At 41.7% G+C, this 20165-nt stretch overlaps 1 protein-coding gene across 1 annotated transcript in view; it reads left to right on the top strand.

Annotated features, from left to right (window-relative positions):
* The window catches only part of pkd1l1 (polycystin 1 like 1, transient receptor potential channel interacting), a 249457-nt gene that overhangs the window by 94286 nt on the left and 135006 nt on the right, over positions 1–20165 (top strand). Inside the window, exons 19-26 of the mRNA XM_078534059.1 lie at positions 1873–1972; positions 2317–2509; positions 3270–3326; positions 4543–4752; positions 7055–7288; positions 13593–13706; positions 17394–17545; positions 18000–18100. Of these exons, the coding sequence (XP_078390185.1) occupies positions 1873–1972; positions 2317–2509; positions 3270–3326; positions 4543–4752; positions 7055–7288; positions 13593–13706; positions 17394–17545; positions 18000–18100 (1161 nt within the window). The remainder of the gene's footprint in view (positions 1–1872; positions 1973–2316; positions 2510–3269; positions 3327–4542; positions 4753–7054; positions 7289–13592; positions 13707–17393; positions 17546–17999; positions 18101–20165) is intronic.

The raw sequence follows: 20165 nt of genomic DNA, 5'->3' as shown, positions 1-20165 counted from the left end.
CAGCCCACCGATCACATGTGACCACCCCGCTGAGCTGAAAATTCAGGCCCAAGAGTTTGATGTTTGAAAAATCAAGGGTGCAGTCTCTTTCCTTTCGTTTCATTCATTCATGGTTGTGGGTGTCCCTGGGAAGGCCAGTATTTATTGCACATCCCTAATTGCCCTCGAAGCTGGCGGTTAGCTACCTTCCAGACTTCGTGGTTTGCCAGGCCATCTCAGAGAGAAGTTAAGAGTTGACCATATTTCTGTGGGTCTGGAGTCAAATGTAGGCCAGGCCTGACCTGGTAAGGGAGGTGGATTTCTTCCCTAAAGGACATTAGTGAACCAGGTCGGTTTTTAACAACAAATTTTAGGCCGGTATTTTCTGTGCCAGCCAGGGTCTGGTGTGTTGGGTGGTGTGAGCGGACAATATGGCGAGAAGACCAAAATTTGGTTTCATGACGTCATGAAGCCAGTTTATGATCATCCGCTCTGCCCACCAAAGGCGGGCTGTGTTCCCTGCCATGGGATGTTGGGAACCTCATTGAAATACATCAGCATATCATTATAAGGACAACCCGCCAGACTCATCCCTCCCGCTGGATCGTCCATGCGAAAACACGCCGACCTGTTTCATAACAGCATATATAAGGCGTGCACTTGGCAGGCTGCATTTCGCTCAGGACTTCAAGGTTTGTTTACCTACCTTGCTTCTGTGAGAACTCTCAGTCATCAGCGCCAGGCTTCACAGACAGCACCACCTCACTGTTAGAGGGGCTCTCGGGTAGGTCTCCACCTATCAGATCATCCATATGTGGGTGGCTTTTCAATGGCTGCAGGGCTTGGGGAAGGGGGAAAATTGGCCTCAGGCAAGGGAAGAGGCTGCAGGACGAGAGTTGTACTGGGGAAGGAGGGTATCCCAGGGTGTGTGTGGGGTACATGTTGATCTGTGTAAGGGGCCTCAAGATGGTGAAGGCTGAAGAGGCAGTCTCCAGAGGAGATGAGGCCAGATGGACATGTGATGGTGTGTATGTAAGAATGGGTGGTGATGTCCCTTGAGCTGGCAGTGAGTGAGATGCCAGTGACTGTATGATAGGCTTGAGTGTTAGAGTTTAAGAGCGATGAGCTGATTGCCTGGCTGCACAGATGAGATCATTCATCCTCTATCTGCATTGGATGGCCAACCTCATCTGTGTAACGTTGGCATTGATCACCACTGCCATCGCCTACTAAACTGGAGTGGCAATGTAGCGGCCCCTCCTGCGGCCGGACTCCCCTACTCTGCGGGTAGAGGACATCACAGCAGGCCTCCACAGTGTCCAAACGCACTCAAGGGCTGCAGTCTTCTTGCCTTTTGGGGCCATGTCTTCTTTGCTGCAGTCCTGGGCTGGAAGTACTGAGCATGGCTATATTTTAAATGTGGTGCTTGGCGTGATGAAGCAGCGAGGTATTTGCGTGGCAGGCGAATTGGAGCCCGCCCACCATCAAAATGGCGTGTATCTGGGAATGCATAATTAATGCAGTGGGTTTGGGATGATACAGCGTGAAAAGCTGCCATTGTTTTACCCACCCGTTACCGCACTTAGTGCAAATCTGGGACGATTCCGCCCTTAGCTTCATGGTCACAATTACTTATACGAGTATTTTATTCCAAAATTTATTTAATTAATTGAATTTAAATTCCCCAGCTGTCATGTTGGAATTTGAACTTGTGTGTGGATCATCTGTCCAGGCTTCTGGATTACAAATCCAGTAACCCAACCACTAACCATACACCAAATGCAATATGCGATTCAGCACTACCATGCTTAATTGTTTCACTCCGTTGTGCTACTGTATCACACTGCCATGTTAATTTGGTTTAAAGTCTCTTTGCTTATATTTCTTTTGTAGTGACAATCAACACTGTGATTACTGATTTACTCGGATCTAAAACCAAGCCATGTTCAGTTACTCCAATTGTTTTACCAAGTATTAAAACAGATGAAGAACTGTGAGTAAATGAATCCATTCTGAACAGTGGATCTTGTTTCCAATCCCTGAGATGATTTTCATTTATCAACTATGTAAGCTTACAGCAAATAAAGTGATGCATGTTGGGAAAATCTCTTAAGTGGCAGAAATATTTTTTAACATCACTGCTTAGTGCTTATACATAACATTTTTATTCTAAAACAGCTATCATCAATTTATATCTTTACTTTTATTAAATTATCAATGTACTAATAAAATACTTTGACTAAATTGTGTTATATTACCCATTACAGAAATTAAGTGAGGTTCATAGATCACCATGAGAAATTCTGAGTATAGGTAACCCTTTTACTTCTCATTCAGGTGCACCCAGGGTCTTCAGAACCTTTCAATTCTCATGTTGTTGGGAAACCAAAAAGAAACAAAAAATTACATCATATTGTTGGCCAGGGTGCTCTATCGCCTCCATAAAGAGGGAGGTATCACAAGTGATTTCCAGATACGGACCAGAAATACGTTAATAAGTGCTCTTTGCAGTCTAACTATATCGAGTCAGGTATGGTTTGCCTTAACTTGTGTATTCCAAGATGATGCTAATTCTTCAGAATACCACATATGATATGTCTTCTTGAAATGTTTTTCACATTTTTTGGCAATTATGCCAGAATTAAGAACAAACAGCACAGTAATGCAACTGTTGCTCCGGCAATTTAATTTCTATTTTACATTAAAATTTCTATCGCCCTAACTTGAATTATGCAACTTATGATGGAAACTGTTGAGGAGTTGTGCAATGTACCTCATGTCCCAGTTGTAGAAGATGAATTGTATTTCCAGCTTCTTGTCACCTGTCTACTATTTGTCCTCTGTTTGTCCTGGCTATGTATTAAATACTGTTCTTCAACCCTATCGTCAGTTTTAGTTTATTGCTAGGGTTTGTCCTTTCTTCACAGAATACTCAACTGCCACTCTTAAAAATTCCATTTATCAGAGGAAAAGGGATATGTTGAGCAAAGTTATACACCACTCATGTATTGGTGTTGATAAAAAAAAACCCTAATTTGCTTTATAAATACAAAAATCGCAAGAGAATAACTCAGGAAAGAGTTTGACCGATTATCGACCAAAATAAATGGAAGTGAATTAATTTCCATGAGGGTTCTCCTCATTGTCCAATGTAGCTTTGAAATAACTGCAGAAACCCTGGAAAACCAGTGTGGTGAATGTGTTTGTTGGTTGTGGCTAAGGGTAACAGCTGAGGTTTGGTTTACTGTTGACACCTTTTGGACAAGCTTGATTTTCTTTTTTCATTCCAGAGGGAGCTGATGGAAACTGTCTCTGTATTACATGACCTTGTTAATGTAACCAATGAGGTAAAGGAGCTTTCAACTACTTAACAAACTGTTTGATCAAATAAAAAATGTAAATTGTTTTCTCCAGTTTATTCTTCTGACCTCCACCTCTGTAACGTTGCCTGACTTCACCCCTGCCTCGGCTCACCTGCTGCTGAAACCCTCTTTCATGCTGTCTTTACCTCTAGACTTGATTATTCCAGTGCAACCCTGGCTGGTCTCCTACATTCTACACTCTGTAAACTTGAGGTCAATCCAAAACCCCATTGCCCATTCTTAACTCACATCATGTCCCGTTCCCTGTTCCCTGTTCCCCATTCACCCCTGTGCTTGCTGACAGGGGCGATATCTGCCCTCCTCTAATTATGGCCTCTTGAGCATTCACAATTTTAATCACTCCACCATTGATGACTGCACCTTCAGTTGCCTAGGCCCCAAGCTCTGGAACACCCTTCCTACGTCTCTCTGCCTCTCTATCTCACTTTCGTGCTTTAAGATTCTCCTTAAAACATACCGCTTTGACCAAGCTATTGGCCTTCTGTCCTAATAGCTCCTTATTTGGGTCAGTGTATGTGAATTTGTTCCAAAGATAATGCTATAGCCAACAAGTAATTTTTACTTTGGGCAAGATTCAACTATGGAGACCAACACTACCAGCCTGATCCAGTCTTTACCTAAAGACAGGACTACACATATGTACTTAGCAACAGGAGGGAGTGGATTGCCATGAACAGCAAGCACTGATGATTTGATTTTTGTTTGCACCCCCACCTCCCTTGTAATGCTCGGGTGCTCAAGCCGATTCTAATACCCAACTTTTATGTCAGCTGAAATCAGTTAATTCGTCATATTGACAGGTCTCAAACCTAAAATCTGGTTCAGCTATGTGATAGACCATGCATTTGCTTACCATTTATTATTTGAGAAGCCTGTGTGGTAAACACTGTTGGTGAATTTAATATTTACTGTGCTGCCATGCAGCTATTTAACTAACTGAGAAAGAAGATTGAATGAACCTTAAGAATCTTATGATTGGGCTACAGCAATTTGCCTGTTGATAATTATCATTTCTTTCCACCGCTAATGACCTTATAAAATAATTAGGTAATATTTGTCACTAGGTAATAAAATGGAACTGTCTAATAAGATTTATTACTTAAAAATTGTCAAAAGTGATGATGTGAAGTGTTTGTCCTTGAATTTAAAAATACCTTCTTTTTGATCTGAAATATTAAAGGTAACTTTGGAAAGTGCACTAATTGTAACAAGAACAGTCAAAGACATGATCAAGCTTTTTAAAGAATTTGGAGAGTTCAGAATGCATGAAGAATTAGTGAAGGAAATAGTCTTTGTAGTGGCTGATGTAATGGGAGTAACTGACAACAGCACAGCGAAGTCAAAGAGTTTGTTATTTGAAGGCCTGAAAACAACAACCGAATTATTATTGGTAAGATCTTTAGTAAATATTACAAGAGTCTTCACAGAAGTAGGGTAGCTGAGGATTACAAAATAACTATTTTTCCTTATTATTTGTATGTTCTGTGCTCTGTGCTAGCATCTACTCCAATTAGATTTGTGAAATGATCCATCCTCCATCATAATACTCCCTCTGTGATAATTGCCATATTATTACATGTGAAGCCATAGTTACTTTGCTTTTTCTCCTCACAGTAGGCTTTAATGAGATTGCACTTCCCTTGCACTGCAGGAGTATGTTTATTGACAGTCGATTGATGTTAACAATTTAATTGTTTGATTTTTATTGGACATTAAAAGATTGTTCTCCTGTGTAATATTTGTTTGATTATGACGTTTGTTTCTTCCAAATTAAATTCATAGAATCAATAGGAAATTATACATTTTACAAAAATGTCCGAAGAAGGTAGGGTCACGATGCTTGTGAAACATCCAGAATGTAAATCTTGGACAGTATCAGTTCCCTGGATACTGACAATAAGGGTATCACAAAAAGGAATGACTGATACATTCAAAAGTATCTGAAATTACTTCTAAAAATATTTAAGGAAATGTTGATGAAGTTGAGTGGCGCAGTGTTTAGCACTGCTGCCTCACAGCTCCAGGGACCCGGGTTTGATACTGACCTTGGGTGTCTGCCTGTGTGGAGTTTGCATGCTCTGCGTGTCTGTGTGGGTTTCCTCCGGGTGCTCCGGAGATTCAGGAGATGTTTAAAAATGGAAGGCAGGACCTGATTCAAGGATTCCTGCCCTCATTCCCATTTCCAGCAATTTTTGTCAGCATGGGGTAATAGTGCCGGTATCCAGCCTACGTGCAGCATTGATACCCATGCCGGCTTTGTCGCAGGATGGGAAGTTCAAATCCCCTGCAATTTTGATGAAATAGGGCCCATTCTGTAAGTAGACGTGTTTTACAACACCTCAGAGGATCATGGAAGCACCCTATAGTCCTGAGTGCGGAATGAAAAAAAAAAACAGCAAGCTGCTCCTGGAATCCTTTGATAAAAGCAAAATACTCCGGATGCTGGATATCTGAAACAAAAACAAAAATAGCCGGAAAATCTCAGCAGGTCTGACAGCATCTGTGGAGAAGAAGACAGAGTTAACGTTTTGAGTCCATATGACTCTTCTCTTCATCAGTTCTGATGAAGAGCCATATGGACTCAAAACATTAACTCTGTCTTCCTCTCCACAGATGCTGTCAGACCTGCTGAGTTTTTCCAGCTATTTTTGTTTTTGTTGCCTGGAATTCTTTGATTGACAGGCCATTTACTTGGAAATAGGAAAAAAATACATCTGTTCTTTCAGTTTTTATGGGCTCCATTGTTTGCAGCTGTAATTGTTTGTTTTGACAAATGAGCCCATTATGAATGGTTGGCTGAGTTCAAAAGCTGCTGAACCACTTAGCTCAGCTGTAGGTTGTATACTGTTATGATCCCTGTACCAATAACCTTTAAAAGGACATTCAAATTTCCTCTGAATGACTATAAGGTTCACACAATGAGATTTCAAGTTTTAAGACTTTTACTGTAACAAATAAACCAAAATTAACCTTGAATAAACATTATTTCAGTAGGCAATTTGTACACAAAACTACAGAATGGACTCCCCATTTCACATGTACAATGACTGAAAATATCCCTTCACTGTTATACTTTACTCTATCCCTTAAGTAGAAACTTCATTCTCCAGGAGCCAGTCCAAAGCTATTCTCAGCTCCTTTCCTCTTTTCCAACCACATAACTTCTACTCCCCAAACTGACTTTCAGAGTGAGGGACAAATTGCAGATATATTGACCCAATATAAGTTACTAAGGCTTTGAGATGCAGAGATATTATTAATATGTGCTATATGTGAATTGGAACTACACTGAATCTATCATGCTGGCCCCCAAAATGTGTGGAGGTTCTGGCATATATCAGCCTTAACTGTCATAAAAATCTGCCCTATTCCCCTCCAACCCTGCAGTTTTCAGTCAGACTTTTCAGGATATGAGGGGACTACTCCCTAACCCTGGTATGATGACTGGGTCAGTGGTAGTGGTTCCTAGCAGGTCTGATACTGGCATAACTCCTGCATTTGCTGGCTCCTAGATTTTCTATACTGGTTACCAATATAAATATTGGTTATAAATAACTATGTTGTTTATAAAGTAGAATGTTTTGCAGGTTTACTAGAAAAGCTTGTTTGTTTTGTAAGCTGTACTGATTTGATTCATTTTGGATTTGAAGCAATGAAAGAACATTAATTTCTTTTAAATTTGTATCTTTCAGAGATATGTGTTAATCAACAATCAATCAGAGTTTTATGTAAACACCAATTTAATGGAACTCCAGACTACTCAAAACTATGGTTTTCAGAACACAGTGCTAAGTACACATTCTGCTAAGTTTTATCTGCCTGATCTTCTGGACAAGCAGATTTCTGGTGAACATAGCAATTGCATCATAAGCCATCTGATCAGCTTCAAACAAAATCCATATCTCTGGGGAACGTCTCCAGTGGAGGTTAGTTGGTACTTTGGAAATATGGTATGTCCTGTTGTTAGTCTGTACATGGGGCAGAATTTTGCTCTTGGCAAGGGGGCTCGGCAGGGGCGGTCAGGAAGCCGACAGCCAACTGCAATCAACAACGGACTGCGATTTCACGCTGGCAGGCCAGTTAAGGCCCGCTCAGCGTGAAACGCAAGCAGCAGCGCTCCGTGATGCCTGTGGGCGGGGTGGTGGGGGAGAGGAGAGCGAGCAGGCTAAGCATGAACTTCGCGCATGCGCGCAAGTGAGCACTTCACAATCTGCCTGAGGCACAGAGATGCCTCAGGGAGATGAAGCGTTGTTTAAAAAAAAGAAAATAACGAAAGTGAAAATGTAATGAAACATGTCCCCACATGTGACTGTCACATGAGCAGGACTATTAATTCAATTGTAAAACTCTTATTTTATTTTTATTTGCTTTTGGAAACCTCATCCTGCCCGTGGATGAGGTTTCCAAAAAAATGCAAAGACCACTTGGCCTTTGCGCCTGCCTGTCAACTGTCAGGTTGGGTGGGCAGTGAAAAATGTAGCTTAATTATTTAATGGCCCTAACAGGCCTTTTAATTGTTGGTGGGCACGCTGCCGACTGCAGTGCATGCCTGCCGACCGAACTATCACACGACTGCGCGTTGATGTCGGCCAACGTCAATCCATGTCATTTCATGCTCTAGTGGGTTGGGTGCACGCCCACCCGCCGAGCGAAAATTTCTGTTCGTCGTAAAACGTGTAATGAGTGATTGGGATAGTTAAAAGAGAACAGTCTTTTCTCAAGAGGTTCAGAAGTGCAAGGCTTATGGTTTGTCATCTGAGCCTTAAGGTATGATTTGAATTATTCCCATCAATCTGACCTGTTACTGTGAAAAATTCTTTCTGAAGTCATTGTTGTCGTCAGCATTGATCGTCAGGACACCTCATCCAGATGAATCCAGATTGAAACATTAATCTGCAAGTATTCACTCTAAGATTACTTTTTTGTGATGTGTCAACCATTTTCTCTTAAACAAAATGCTGGAAATAGTCACCAGGTCTGGCAGCATCTGTCAGAGAGAAACAGAGTTAATGTTTCAGGTCTGCAACTTCATATCAGAACTGAGGAAAGTTAGAAATGTAATATGTTTTGAGCAATTGAAAGGGAGGGTGGGGAGGGAGAGAGGAACAAAAGGGAAGGCCTATTTTAGGGTGTAGGGCAGGAGAGATTAAATGACAAAAGGTTTCATGGAACAGGCCAAAGTGGGTGGTAATCAGACAAATCGGAAACAAGATGTGTCTTGAGGAGGTGTGAATGGCAGGACAGTTTTGTAGTGGTGTTTAAATTCACTATCCTCTGATTTATAGGTGAAAGCATGACAGAAACCTCAAAGGAGAAATAGTGAATATGGACACGGACTCACCTAAATTAATATGCACAAAATAACTGTAATAAAGAAAATAATGTCACTAAAGAATGGCAAACCCCCAGTGCCAGATAATTTCCATCCCAATCTTTTAAAGGAAGTAGTTGAGCACATTGCAGAGGAACTAACTATAATCTAGGCCAGGATCTTTAGGGCGGGGGCGGGTCCCGCTCGCCAGCACGTAAAATGACATCGGGCGGAACTCTGAATGTCACCCGGCGTCCTTTCAATTTTCAGGTCAGCGGGGGCGCAGCCAAATCAGCTGTGCACCCACCGACCTGTCAACGGCCTATTGAGGCCGCTTAAAAAGTAACTGACATAATTAATGGACCTAGCGGGCTTCAGAAAAGGGTATTTAAAAATTTAATAAATGTTTGATTTAAAGTGATGGACATGTCCCAGCTCATGTGGCAGTGTCACATGGAGGGGCATGTCAGGGAAATTTTGTTTGTGCACCTTTACCATTTTTAAATTTGGCGCCGATCTCCCTGAGGCAGCACTTAGCCTCAGGGAGATGAGTGTGCTTTCTCGCGAGCATGCACGAAAGAGCGCACTCTTGGCTGAGGGATTCCCCTCCCTCCCCCCCGCACAGGGAGTGCAAAGCGTTTCCAGGCGGACGTCATGCTGGGTGGGTCTTAAAATGGTGGCCGCGCCCACTCCTGAACTCCCCCCCCCCCCCCGCACCCCCACCCCTCCCAAAGGTGGGAAAATTCCTCCCCTTGAAAAAACAGAGTATTCTGCATGCTGAACATCTGAAATAAATATCCAGCAGGTATGGAAGCATCTATGGAGAAAGAAAAATAGACTTAGATCAGAATATTCCCGTTGGCGATTTGGGGGCGGGGCCCATTCGCCGACAGGAAAATGACGCAGACGTCATCCTGATCCCTTTAAACTTTTAGGAAGGTGGGCGGACAGTGAAATCAGCTGTCTGCCCGCCGCCCTGTTAATGGCCAATTAAGGCCATTGACAGGCTAATTAAGATCATTAAAGACCTGCCCGTCCAACCTTAAGGCTGGCGGGCAGGCCAGGAGCCCCAGCGGGCTCCTGATAAAGCATGAAACCTCATCCAATGGCGGAATAAGGTTTCATGTCCGTTATTAAAAAAGTGTATTGAAGTTTATGTCGTTTTTATTAACATGTCCCATCTCGTAAGACATTGTCACATGAGGGGGACATGTTAAGAATATTTTTATTTTTCTATTTTTTAACTTTTGTACACTGTCACTAATCTCCCTGAGACAGCACTTCATCTCAGGAAGCAGTGCACTCTTTCGCGCGCATGCACGAAAAAGTGCACTCTGACAGCTGGAGATTCCCTCCCCCACGCCCCGCACAGGAAGCGCATAGCGCTTCCTGTCGGGTAGGCCACTGGGCGGGCCTTAATTGGCCTGCCCACTCAAAATGGTGGCGGGCCCCGTTTCGGCGGCGGGGGTCGGCTGTCCATCTGCCGCCGAGCCGGTGGGGCCCGCACACCCACCAAGGGCACAATTCTGCCCTTAAAGTTTCAGATTGATGACCTTCTAATGAAAGGCCATTGACCTGAAATATTAACTCTGTTTCTCTGGGCACAGATGCTGCCAGTCCTATTGAGTATAATCTTCCAAAGTTCTCTCGACATGGAATACGTTCCTTTAGATTGGAAAATTGTGCATGTTATTTGTTATTTTAAAAAGATGACAAAGGAATTATAGACATTTGGGGAATTATAGACCTTTAGCCAAACATCTGTGTCAGGAATAAAAGCAAAATACTGCAGGTGCTGGAAATCTGAAACAAAAACACAAAATGCTGGAAAAACTCAGCAAAACTCAACAGTATCTGTTTGCTGTTGTTAGCTCTGAAGAAGAGTCATACGGACTCGATCTTTGTCAGGAAATTTCTATTGAAATAATTGTAATTCAAGGTAATATAATAATTATAATTGAGTCTATAATTAAGGGTAAAATGACTGAATACTTGAAAATTTTAAGCTGATCATAGAGAGTCAGCAGTGTTCCTCATAAGAAATTGAGTTGTTTTATGGGTCAGGTGGGGGAGGATTGACGTGAGGGCTGATTTGGAAAGTTAAAGAGAAAGCACAAGGCAGCAGGCAGGGTAGTGACACAGGCAATTGTAATCAGAGTGTGACAGGAAGGGACAAAGCATACAAATATAAAAGTGCAACAGCAAATATGTTCAGAGTAGGGAAAAATGGCTTTAAACTAACAGAGGGGGAGGAGGGTCTGGCTGAGGAAGATTTAGAATTCTAAAGGTAAGCATTGAGGCAACAGAAAAGTATATTGATGTGGGTAAAGATAAGTTGACTGGGACAGGAAGGGACAAAGGGTTCAATGGTAATAGTGGATCAAGAGTAAGGTTCATTCAGGAAATAGCAATACAAAACTAAAAATGAAGTCACTCTATCTGAATGTGCAGAGAATCAGAGCCAATACAGAGACATGGATTTTACAGCTACAAATCAGGCTGGCCATTCCCCAGCACTTATGTAAAATTCAGCATGATGGTGTTGGATTGACAGTCTGTAAACTTTGATTTCCCAGAAGCAGAGACAGGAGAATTTATCATGAGGAATGAAGAAATGGCAGAGACATGAATAAATATTTTGAGTCTGTTTTTGCAGCAGAAGACACAAGCTACGTACCAGAAATAGAGGAACCTAAGGGCCAATAAGAGTGAGGAAATTAATATCACCAGAGAAAAAGTATTGGAGAAACTCAAGGGCCTAAAACCCGACAAATCCACAGGACCTGATCGGCTACAGCTTAGAGTTCTAAACAAGATAGCTGAAGAGATAGTGGATGCTCTGGCTATGATTTTCCAAAATTTCCTAGGAGAGAAATTTTCCTATGGTGGGCAGGAGTGGGCGGGACCGGGCGTGGAGCCAATTGCCGCCTGCTTGGCCTCCGAGTGTGCACAGATGCATGCATCGTCTGCATACTGTAGTTGACAGAGGATGGGATGACGTTGAATCTGGCCTGCAGGCAGTAGAGGTTGAACAGGTTCCCACTTGTCCTGTAGTTTAGCGCCACTCCAGCGGGGAGCTTGCTGAGGGTAAGATGGAGCATTGCGGCAAGGAAGATCGAGAAGAGTGTCTGCGTGATGACACAGCCTTGCTTGACCCTGGTCTGAACTTGGATTGGGTTTGTGGTGGATCCTTCGGTCAGGATCACGACTTGCATATCATCGTGGAGCAGGCGGAGAATGGTGACAAACTTTTGGGGGCAGCCGAAACGGAGGAGGATTATCCATAATCCTTCACGGTTGACAGAGTCGAAGGCTTTTGTGAGGTCAAAGAAGGCCACATTCAAGGGCTGGTGCTGCTCCCTGCACTCCTCTTGCAGTTGCCGTGCGGTGAAGATCATGATCGTTGTGCCCCTTAGTGGGTGGAATCCGCATTGCGACTCTGGGAGGAGCTCTTCAGCCACAGGGAGAAGGCAATTGAGGAGGATTCTTGCAATGACCTTCCCTGTGGCTGACAGCAGGGAGATTCCTCTATAGTTACCACAGTCAGACCTGTCACCTTTCTTGAAAATGTTCACTATTACAGCGTTTCTGAGAACTCCTGGCATGCTCTCCTCCTTCCAGATCAGGGAGATGAGGCCATGTATTCACGCCAATAGTGCTTCTCTTCCATGCTTTAGTGCTTCGACAGGGGTTCCATCTAGTCCTGATGCCTTGTTGTTCTTTAGCTGTCAAATTGCCTTTTCTACCTTGTGCCAGGTTGGGGTTGTGCTGAGAGGGTGGAGGGTAACATGCTGCGGGATGAAAACAGAGTGTCTGTTAAGAAGATTTTCGAAGTTCTCCTTCCAGCGGGCACTGACCGCCCCTCTATCCTTGATGAGCACCTCTCCATTCTTGGCCAGCGGTGGAGTGGGGCCATGGGTGCTTGGACCGTAGGCGGTCTTGACTGTGCTGAAGAAACCTCGCACGTCATGGCTTTTGGCTAGCTGTTGGATCTCCTGTGCTTTCTCCACCCACCATCTGTTCTTTAGGCTGTGGCTTTTTTGTTGGGCCTCAGCCTCCAGCTGTCTGTAGAGCTGCATACTTGCTCTCGAGTTGGGTTGCTGTTTCAAGTGCAGAAATGCCTTGTGCTTGCATTTTAACACAAACTTCAAGTTAACTGTTATTTTAAACAGCCTCTGCCTCATGTTTCAAAGCCCACCCCCTGTCGTGAGTTTTGCTAAAGATCTGGAAAAGGCCTGTCTGCGGATTTTCTCTCAAACCTGGTTTTAAATTCCTCGACTTCATAAATGTGGCAATTTCAAGTTGGCAGGCTGTGACTAGTGGAGTGCTGCAAGGATCAGTGCTGGGGCCTCAGCTATTTACAATCTACATTACTAACTTGGGTGAAGCAATAGAGAGCAATGTATCTACGTTTACTGATGATACAAAGATTTCACTGCAGATTACTCCTCAATCTTACTCTCTCTCTCTCATTTGAAGGCCTATAGAGTATCCCAGAACATCCCCAGTAGCATGATCATACCCTTTTTGTTTCTCAACTCTAACCTAATTTTGTCTTTGCCCCCTCAAGGACATCCCCTTTTTCTAACACTGCAGTATCTTCCCTTTTTGGTCACAATATATTCATTTATTTTTGAAAGAAATGCATTTTCACTATATTTAGACTCTATTTATATATCACAGTCTATTGTGTCAGTTAAATTATAGATGAAGCTGAGATGAATAGAAATATTAATTCCATTTGTCTCTCCCAGAGTTGGATTGTGAATAACTCTGACTGTAAATTGTGTACCTTGAATTAAATTCATCTGTGCAAATAAATCACATTAATTAAACTTGATCTCTGCATTTTGTTTAGTTGGTGTTGTAGGTATGATGTCTGAGGCTCTGTATTCTGCTTTATAACATCTTCTTTATAGATTAATGGTGATGTTGCTGACCTGACTCTGTATAACTGCACAAACAGAAGGAAAGTTGAAGTAAAAGGGCTCAAAACACCTGTCCTAATAGAATTTGAAATGAAGGACAGAATTGTAAGTTTTATTAAATAGACATAAAATAGTAATAATAGCAATATTATTGACATTCTATGGTTGTAAGTTCCAGTGTTTTCTGTAACACGTACTGCATGAAAGAACTTGACATCTTCATTCTAAATCTTGTCATTTTTTTTGAATTGCCATTCTTGTTCCCTATTCCCCTTTCCCTAACCTATCCTTTACTGAAAGCCCTGAGTTTTGCCAGTACCTGATTTAATATGTATCTGGCAGCTTTCTGCTACCCCAAACAAGTAACCGTTTTATATGCGTGAGCCTATACAGTGGCTGTTGGTGGTCTATTTTACAGAGTAAGGTGTTAACTCCAAAGCTCATCCTGTCCTCACTCCATTTATATTTTTCAGCAGGGTTCTCTGGATGCCTAGCAAGAACTGTAACCCTTACTGATTGTAATTTTACTGCTTCATAACCCTGGAATTGTAGGGCCTAATTGTTGTTTCAGAATTTTAGACGTTCCAGTCTGGCATCGTATTATACTAGGTGGTCCTTTACCCACTAGCCCAATGGGGGAATTTTAATTGGTGACATGTTTTTGTTTCCTTACCAATTTTATCACTTTTCCTCCTTTCGTGAAGTTTACTCCTTACTGGTATACAATTTCACAGATGTCAAACGCCATTTAACACCTGGCCCAAGGGGATAATATTGTTTATTTAATGAGTATCACAACTAAACCCAACTTAGTCCTTGGCTGACATACAATATGCGCATTCAACAGGGATTGTCTGATAGTGATCAGAAGCAGCAAGGCCAGTTTTCCTGTTCCTATCCATAAGCATCATGTAATTATGGTGTATTCTCCTTTGCCTTTCTCCAAACACTCTCCAAAAAAAAAGTAATTTTCCATGTCTCTTAAGTCACTTACCATTGTACTTTCAAATTCCCAACTACCTTGCCTTTGGCCTTCAGTTCATCATGGCAGCTATTGATTTGCTAAATGACACTGTCTCCCACCACCTTAAATGCCCTTGTCTACTACTCTTTCTCACCCTAATCACTCTCTGGTACACCCCTCACCTATGGTCCCTTAAGTCCAAGAAGCACAGACTTGAATGCCTTTGGTGAACAACTAGTTTAAATATTCATCGCCAGCTCTGTCTACACCACTTAAAGCATTATTTGGCAATGCTCTATATTGCCAAAGCTGCTCACTATTCAAAGATCATCTGAGAATATAAATATAGTCCCCACTTTCTTCCCTCTCTTACAAACTGTCTTCTTAAACTACTCTCCCCTGCCTCCTCCACCATCACTTCTGATGGTAAGTGTGAGGAGCTCATGGATTTTTTTTGTTACAAAGATCAAAACCATCCATTCAGCCTCTGGCACTTCCCACCCTCCCATTAGTCCTTAGGGACAAACCTCCTCAAAAACTCTTGGTTGCCCTAGCCCTGAGCTTGCATCTTTCTGTATATTCCAACCCATTTCCTGCAACAAAGAAAGGAAATCCAGCATTTGTATTAGACCACCAGGCATCTCAAAGAGCTTTACAGCTAATGAATGTTTTTAAAGTGTAATCATTGTTGTAATGTAAGAAATGCAGCAGCTAATTTGTGCATAACAAACTTCCACAAACAACAATGTATTAATGACCAGATAATCTACTTTGTGTGATACTGATGAAGGGATAAATATTGGCCAGGACATCAGGGATAACTCCCCTGTTCTTCTTCAAAATAGTACCCATGTGGGATCATTTACACCATCCAAGCAGGCTGATGGGGTCTCGGTTTAACATTTCATCAAAGGACAGTACCTCTGAGAGTGCAGCAATCCCTCAGTACTTCGTCATTGGGTGTCAACCTTGATTTTTATGCTCAAGTGCTGGAGTGGGGCTTGAATCCAGAACCTTGTGAGTCAGAAGAACTGAGCTACAGCTGACACTCGATGATTTCTCCAACCTTATCTCGCTGATTCAACCCACCACCTGCTCCCTTGATCTTATCTAACTGAACCATTGACCACTCTCAACTTCCCTTACTAGGCTCCATTTTAGCTAATATTGTTAATGGTACCCTTTATTCAGGTACTGACCCTCTCTCTTCAAATCTTCTGTTATTATACCTTTACAAAAATGCCTACTCTTGACCCGACTGTAACTGCAAACCACTGCCCCATTTCCAACCTCCCTTTCCTCTGAAAAGCCCTAGAGTGATGTTGCTTCCCAAATCGGTACCCATTTTTCCCACAACTTTCTGTATGAATCTTTCCAATTAGGTTTCTGGCACAGTCACAGTATCAAAATGGCTCTGGTTAAAGTCACAAATTACATTCTTTGTGACTATGACCACGATAAACTATCCCTTCTCATCCTCCTTGACCTGTCTGCAGCTTTCGACATAGTTAACCATACCATCATCCTCCAACTCCTCTTTTCCATCATCCAGCTGGGTGGAACTGCCCTAGCCTGATTCCATTTTTATATATCTAATCATAGCTAGAGAATCAATCACCAATAGCTTCTCTTCCCACTCTCACTCTGTTTCCTCTGGTAAGGGTTTATTATTGGCTCCCTTCTGTTTTTCATCGACATGCTACCACCTGGCAATATTATCCTAAAGCATATCATGTTCCACATATATGCCAACAACATTGTTGTCTATCTTACCACCTCCACCTTGGACCCTCAGCAGTCTCTGATTTGTCTCACTGTTTGGCCAGTATTCAATATTGGATAAGCAGAAATTTTTCCCAACAAAATTGGAAATTGGGAAGACTGAGGCTAAGGTCTTTGGCCCCCACCACAAATTCCATTCCCTGTCCGCTGTTTCCATTCATGGTGACTACCTTAAGTTGAGCAAGACCATTCATAAAAATTAAGAGTAGGGGTAGGCTCTGGTCCTTCGAGCCTGCTCACTATTCAATAACATGGTTGATCTCTGACCTTAACTCCACTTTTTCACCTGATCCCTGAAAGCCCTGGATTCTTCTAGAATTGAAAAATCTATCATTGACAGCTGGGAATATACTCAACATTGGAACACCCACAGCCGTCTCGGGGTAAAAAATTCCAAAGTTTCACAACCCTCCAAGTGAAATAATTCCTCAATCCCTGTGTTGTCTTTGATCCTGACCTTCATTGTCTCCTACAATGCCTCAATTTTAAAATATTTGCCCCAAATTCTGTGCTCCTGGCAAATCCCTGATTTTAATTGCTTCAGCATTAACAGCTGTGCTTTTAGCTGTCTTGACCCAATGCTCTGAAATCCTTTCCAAAACTTTTCCATCTCTCTACCTCCCTCTCTCCTCTTTGACGTGGCTCCTACAAAACTAACTTGATCATATGCTTTCCTGATTTTTTCTTTTTATGTCAAACATGTTTTGTATTGATATCAGTCTTGTTAAGCACCTCAGGATGGTTTATAAATATGATATATAAATGTAAGTTGTTGTATACAAGATCAGCTAACTCAGCACAGGTGGAAGATCGAATGTGGTGCCTGCAGGTCATTCCTCAGAGTATAAAATCACATAGCTGGCACAAGTTATACATTAATGAACAATCTAAAATAATCTCTAGTATTTACAAGCAGATTCTATTATATTTCAAGATTTTAACAAGGAATATGATAAATATGCTAAATTGCTAAGGTGAAAAAAGATGAAGTATTTTGATGTCTTGGATTAAAAGCTGTAGTAAAAGTTTTGATTTCTTACTTGCAGCAGGAACAGCTTTCTGTATACTTGCTACTTCGTACTCAAATGAATGTTCATATCTTGCCAGTGACTCCAGCAAACATACAGCAAGCTTTGCAGATAAGAGTGAGCTTCACTAGGCCTAACCAGCAAGTGTTTCCTATCATGCTGTTAGTGAGGTATGATAAATTTTGCATTTTTTTTTTAGATATTCATTTTTTGAGATGTGGGTGTCGCTGCAAGGCCAGTATTTATTGTGCATCGCTAGTTTCTGTTGACAAGGTGGTGAGCCGCCACCTTGAACTACTGTTATAGCCCCACAGTGCTGTTAAGGAGAGAGTTCCAGGATTTTGATTTTCACCCAGCGATAGTGAAGGAACAGTGAAATACTTTCAAGTCAGGGTGGTTTGTGACTTGGAGGGGAACTTGCAGATGGTGGTGTTCCCAAGTGCCTGCTACCTCTTTCCCTCTAGGTGGTGGAGATGGAGGTTTGGGAGGGGTTACCAAAGAATCCTTGGCAAGATGCTGCCAGTGTTTGTTTTATTGTCACAGAACAGCACAAATCTGAGAGGAACAATTGCCTATTTTTCTTATGTTTTAAAATGAAATCATTAACTTCAAATGTCTTTGTAGGTCCAACAAGGAACCAACTCCAAGTAAATACAACCTGAAACAAATACATTACTGGGATGGAGATACAATCCACTTATTTATTCCTGCAGCATCACTCTTGGGTTCGTAGGACATTTTAAAGTTTTTTGATTGCAACTACATACTTGAAATTTCAAGAAATTCTAAAATTTAAATTGAGTTAAACAAACTTAAGCACTCCAGAAATGAAACAGGGCATCACTCACTGAGATCTTCTAAATACCTTGCTACAGCCTAACTCTTATTCTTTTAAACTGAAAATAAAGATTGGTGTGCAGAAATTAGAAATAGAGTGCAAACAGGTGTTAACGCCAATTCAAAATAACTAATTAGTTTATAGTTGCATTTTTTTGGAGGCCACTGTGGAAGGATTTTTTCTATGTGCTACAGACCACATTTAATGAGTTTGTAACAAAATTGTTGATGATTCACTAATAGTAATTTTACTAGTATGGGTTAGTGTTATTGACTTGGCACCACAGAACACTTAAGTTGCTGAGTGTTTGATTTTGTATATGGCTTTGAGTAGAGAAGAAAACCAGAGTTATTACTGACTGCATCCCCAAGAGTGGGAAAAAAGAAAATAAAGAAAATTATTTTTACCTTATTGAGAATTCTGGAAAATCTTTGGTTTTTAAAGAGTGATCCTGAGCTGAATGCCCCATTTGAAGTGGTGAAAGCACTTTTAAAGCCAATTAGTTTTACCCATTCTTTAATTCTTTGTATCCAAACACCTTGTGTGGCTAGAGCTGTACAGAAATGCTTCAGGAGTCATCAGAGTTGGTGATAGGCATACAAACCAATTCCAGTTTGAGAAGGGAGTCAGGCAGGAGTGTCTTTTGTCACCCATACTGTTTAATGCTGTGGGAGAGATATTAGTGAGAATGATGCAGGAAGAGTTACCAGAGAGATGTGGCTGCATTATAGGAGGCCATAGCATATGGAATCTTAGGTAGCAGATGACACCAACTCATAGCCAGGACAAAGGAAGAGCTAGAGACTAGGGCATACCTAGCAAAAGACACAGTGAATCTTTTGGACTGAATATAAATGAAGAAAGACCAATGTTATGGCTCTTATTGACAATGGAAAAGGCAAGATTGGAAGCACTGAGGTAGAGGTTGTAGTAATTATGGTTTTATTTAGTGTGTGATGTACCTTTTAAGAATAATACGTGTTAGGAGAGATCACAGGATCTGTAGTAACCAATAGAAGATAGCACGGGCTACCTCCATAGTCAGTGTAGAGATAAAGTTGGAGTTGAAAGCACACGTGTAGTTGCTGCTGAGTACATTGCAAATAAACGTAATGTTTCCATCCAAGAAGGGTCTGCAGATCAACTCTATCATTAATAGTACAACTCGGCCACCCTACAACAAACTAGCAATGAGGATAAAACAGAATTGAACAGAAGAAATCAAGTTAGAAAGAAATCGACACTGTACCTCACCCAGTGATTGTAAATAGCAAGCTCCATTAGAATTCAAGAAGTTGTCCTCTCTCAAAATGCCACAATTTGGGAGCATTGATCCTTTTGAACCAGGCACAGAGGATTTGTCTCAATATATAGAATGCCTCACATTCTTTTTTCAACTGAATGAGATTACAGGGGAAGAGAAGAGGTGGGTGATCTCTTGAGTACTTGTGGGAGAAAAACCAACGGTTTGATTCAAAGTTTGATGGCACCCAGTGCCCAGATTCGAAGAATTTTGATGAATTGGTGGACCTCGTGACGTGTCATTTTCAACCCAAGCCCTCAGTCACGATATGGAGGTGCAAGTTTAATTTGCAAAATAGAGCCCCAGGTGAGACAATTGCATGCTATGTGGAAAATTTGAAGCAGCTAAAAGGGCGCGATAAATCGAGACTCCGCTGAGAAGCAGGAAACAGCCTCCACTAGTCGAAGAATAAAGAAAAATAACTTAGCAGCGAAATTGAAGAATAATTTTAATAGAGGTTGCAACAATTAGTCTTTTAACGATTGGCAGTTTAAAAATATCAAATGCTACAATTGTCACAAAAATGGACGTATAATGAGACAGTGAAAGGAAAAATTCAAGCAGGCATGTAAACAAAAGAAGAAGCCCAATGAAATCTACAATATAGAAGAGCCTGAAACAACAAATTTCAACATTTACTCAGTGTTTA

This window comes from Cetorhinus maximus, chromosome 3 (genome assembly GCF_964194155.1).
Source record: "Cetorhinus maximus chromosome 3, sCetMax3.hap1.1, whole genome shotgun sequence".
Lineage (NCBI taxonomy): Eukaryota > Metazoa > Chordata > Chondrichthyes > Lamniformes > Cetorhinidae > Cetorhinus > Cetorhinus maximus.
Note: the sequence above shows the minus strand (reverse complement) of the source record. Positions and strands in the feature narration are given on the sequence as shown.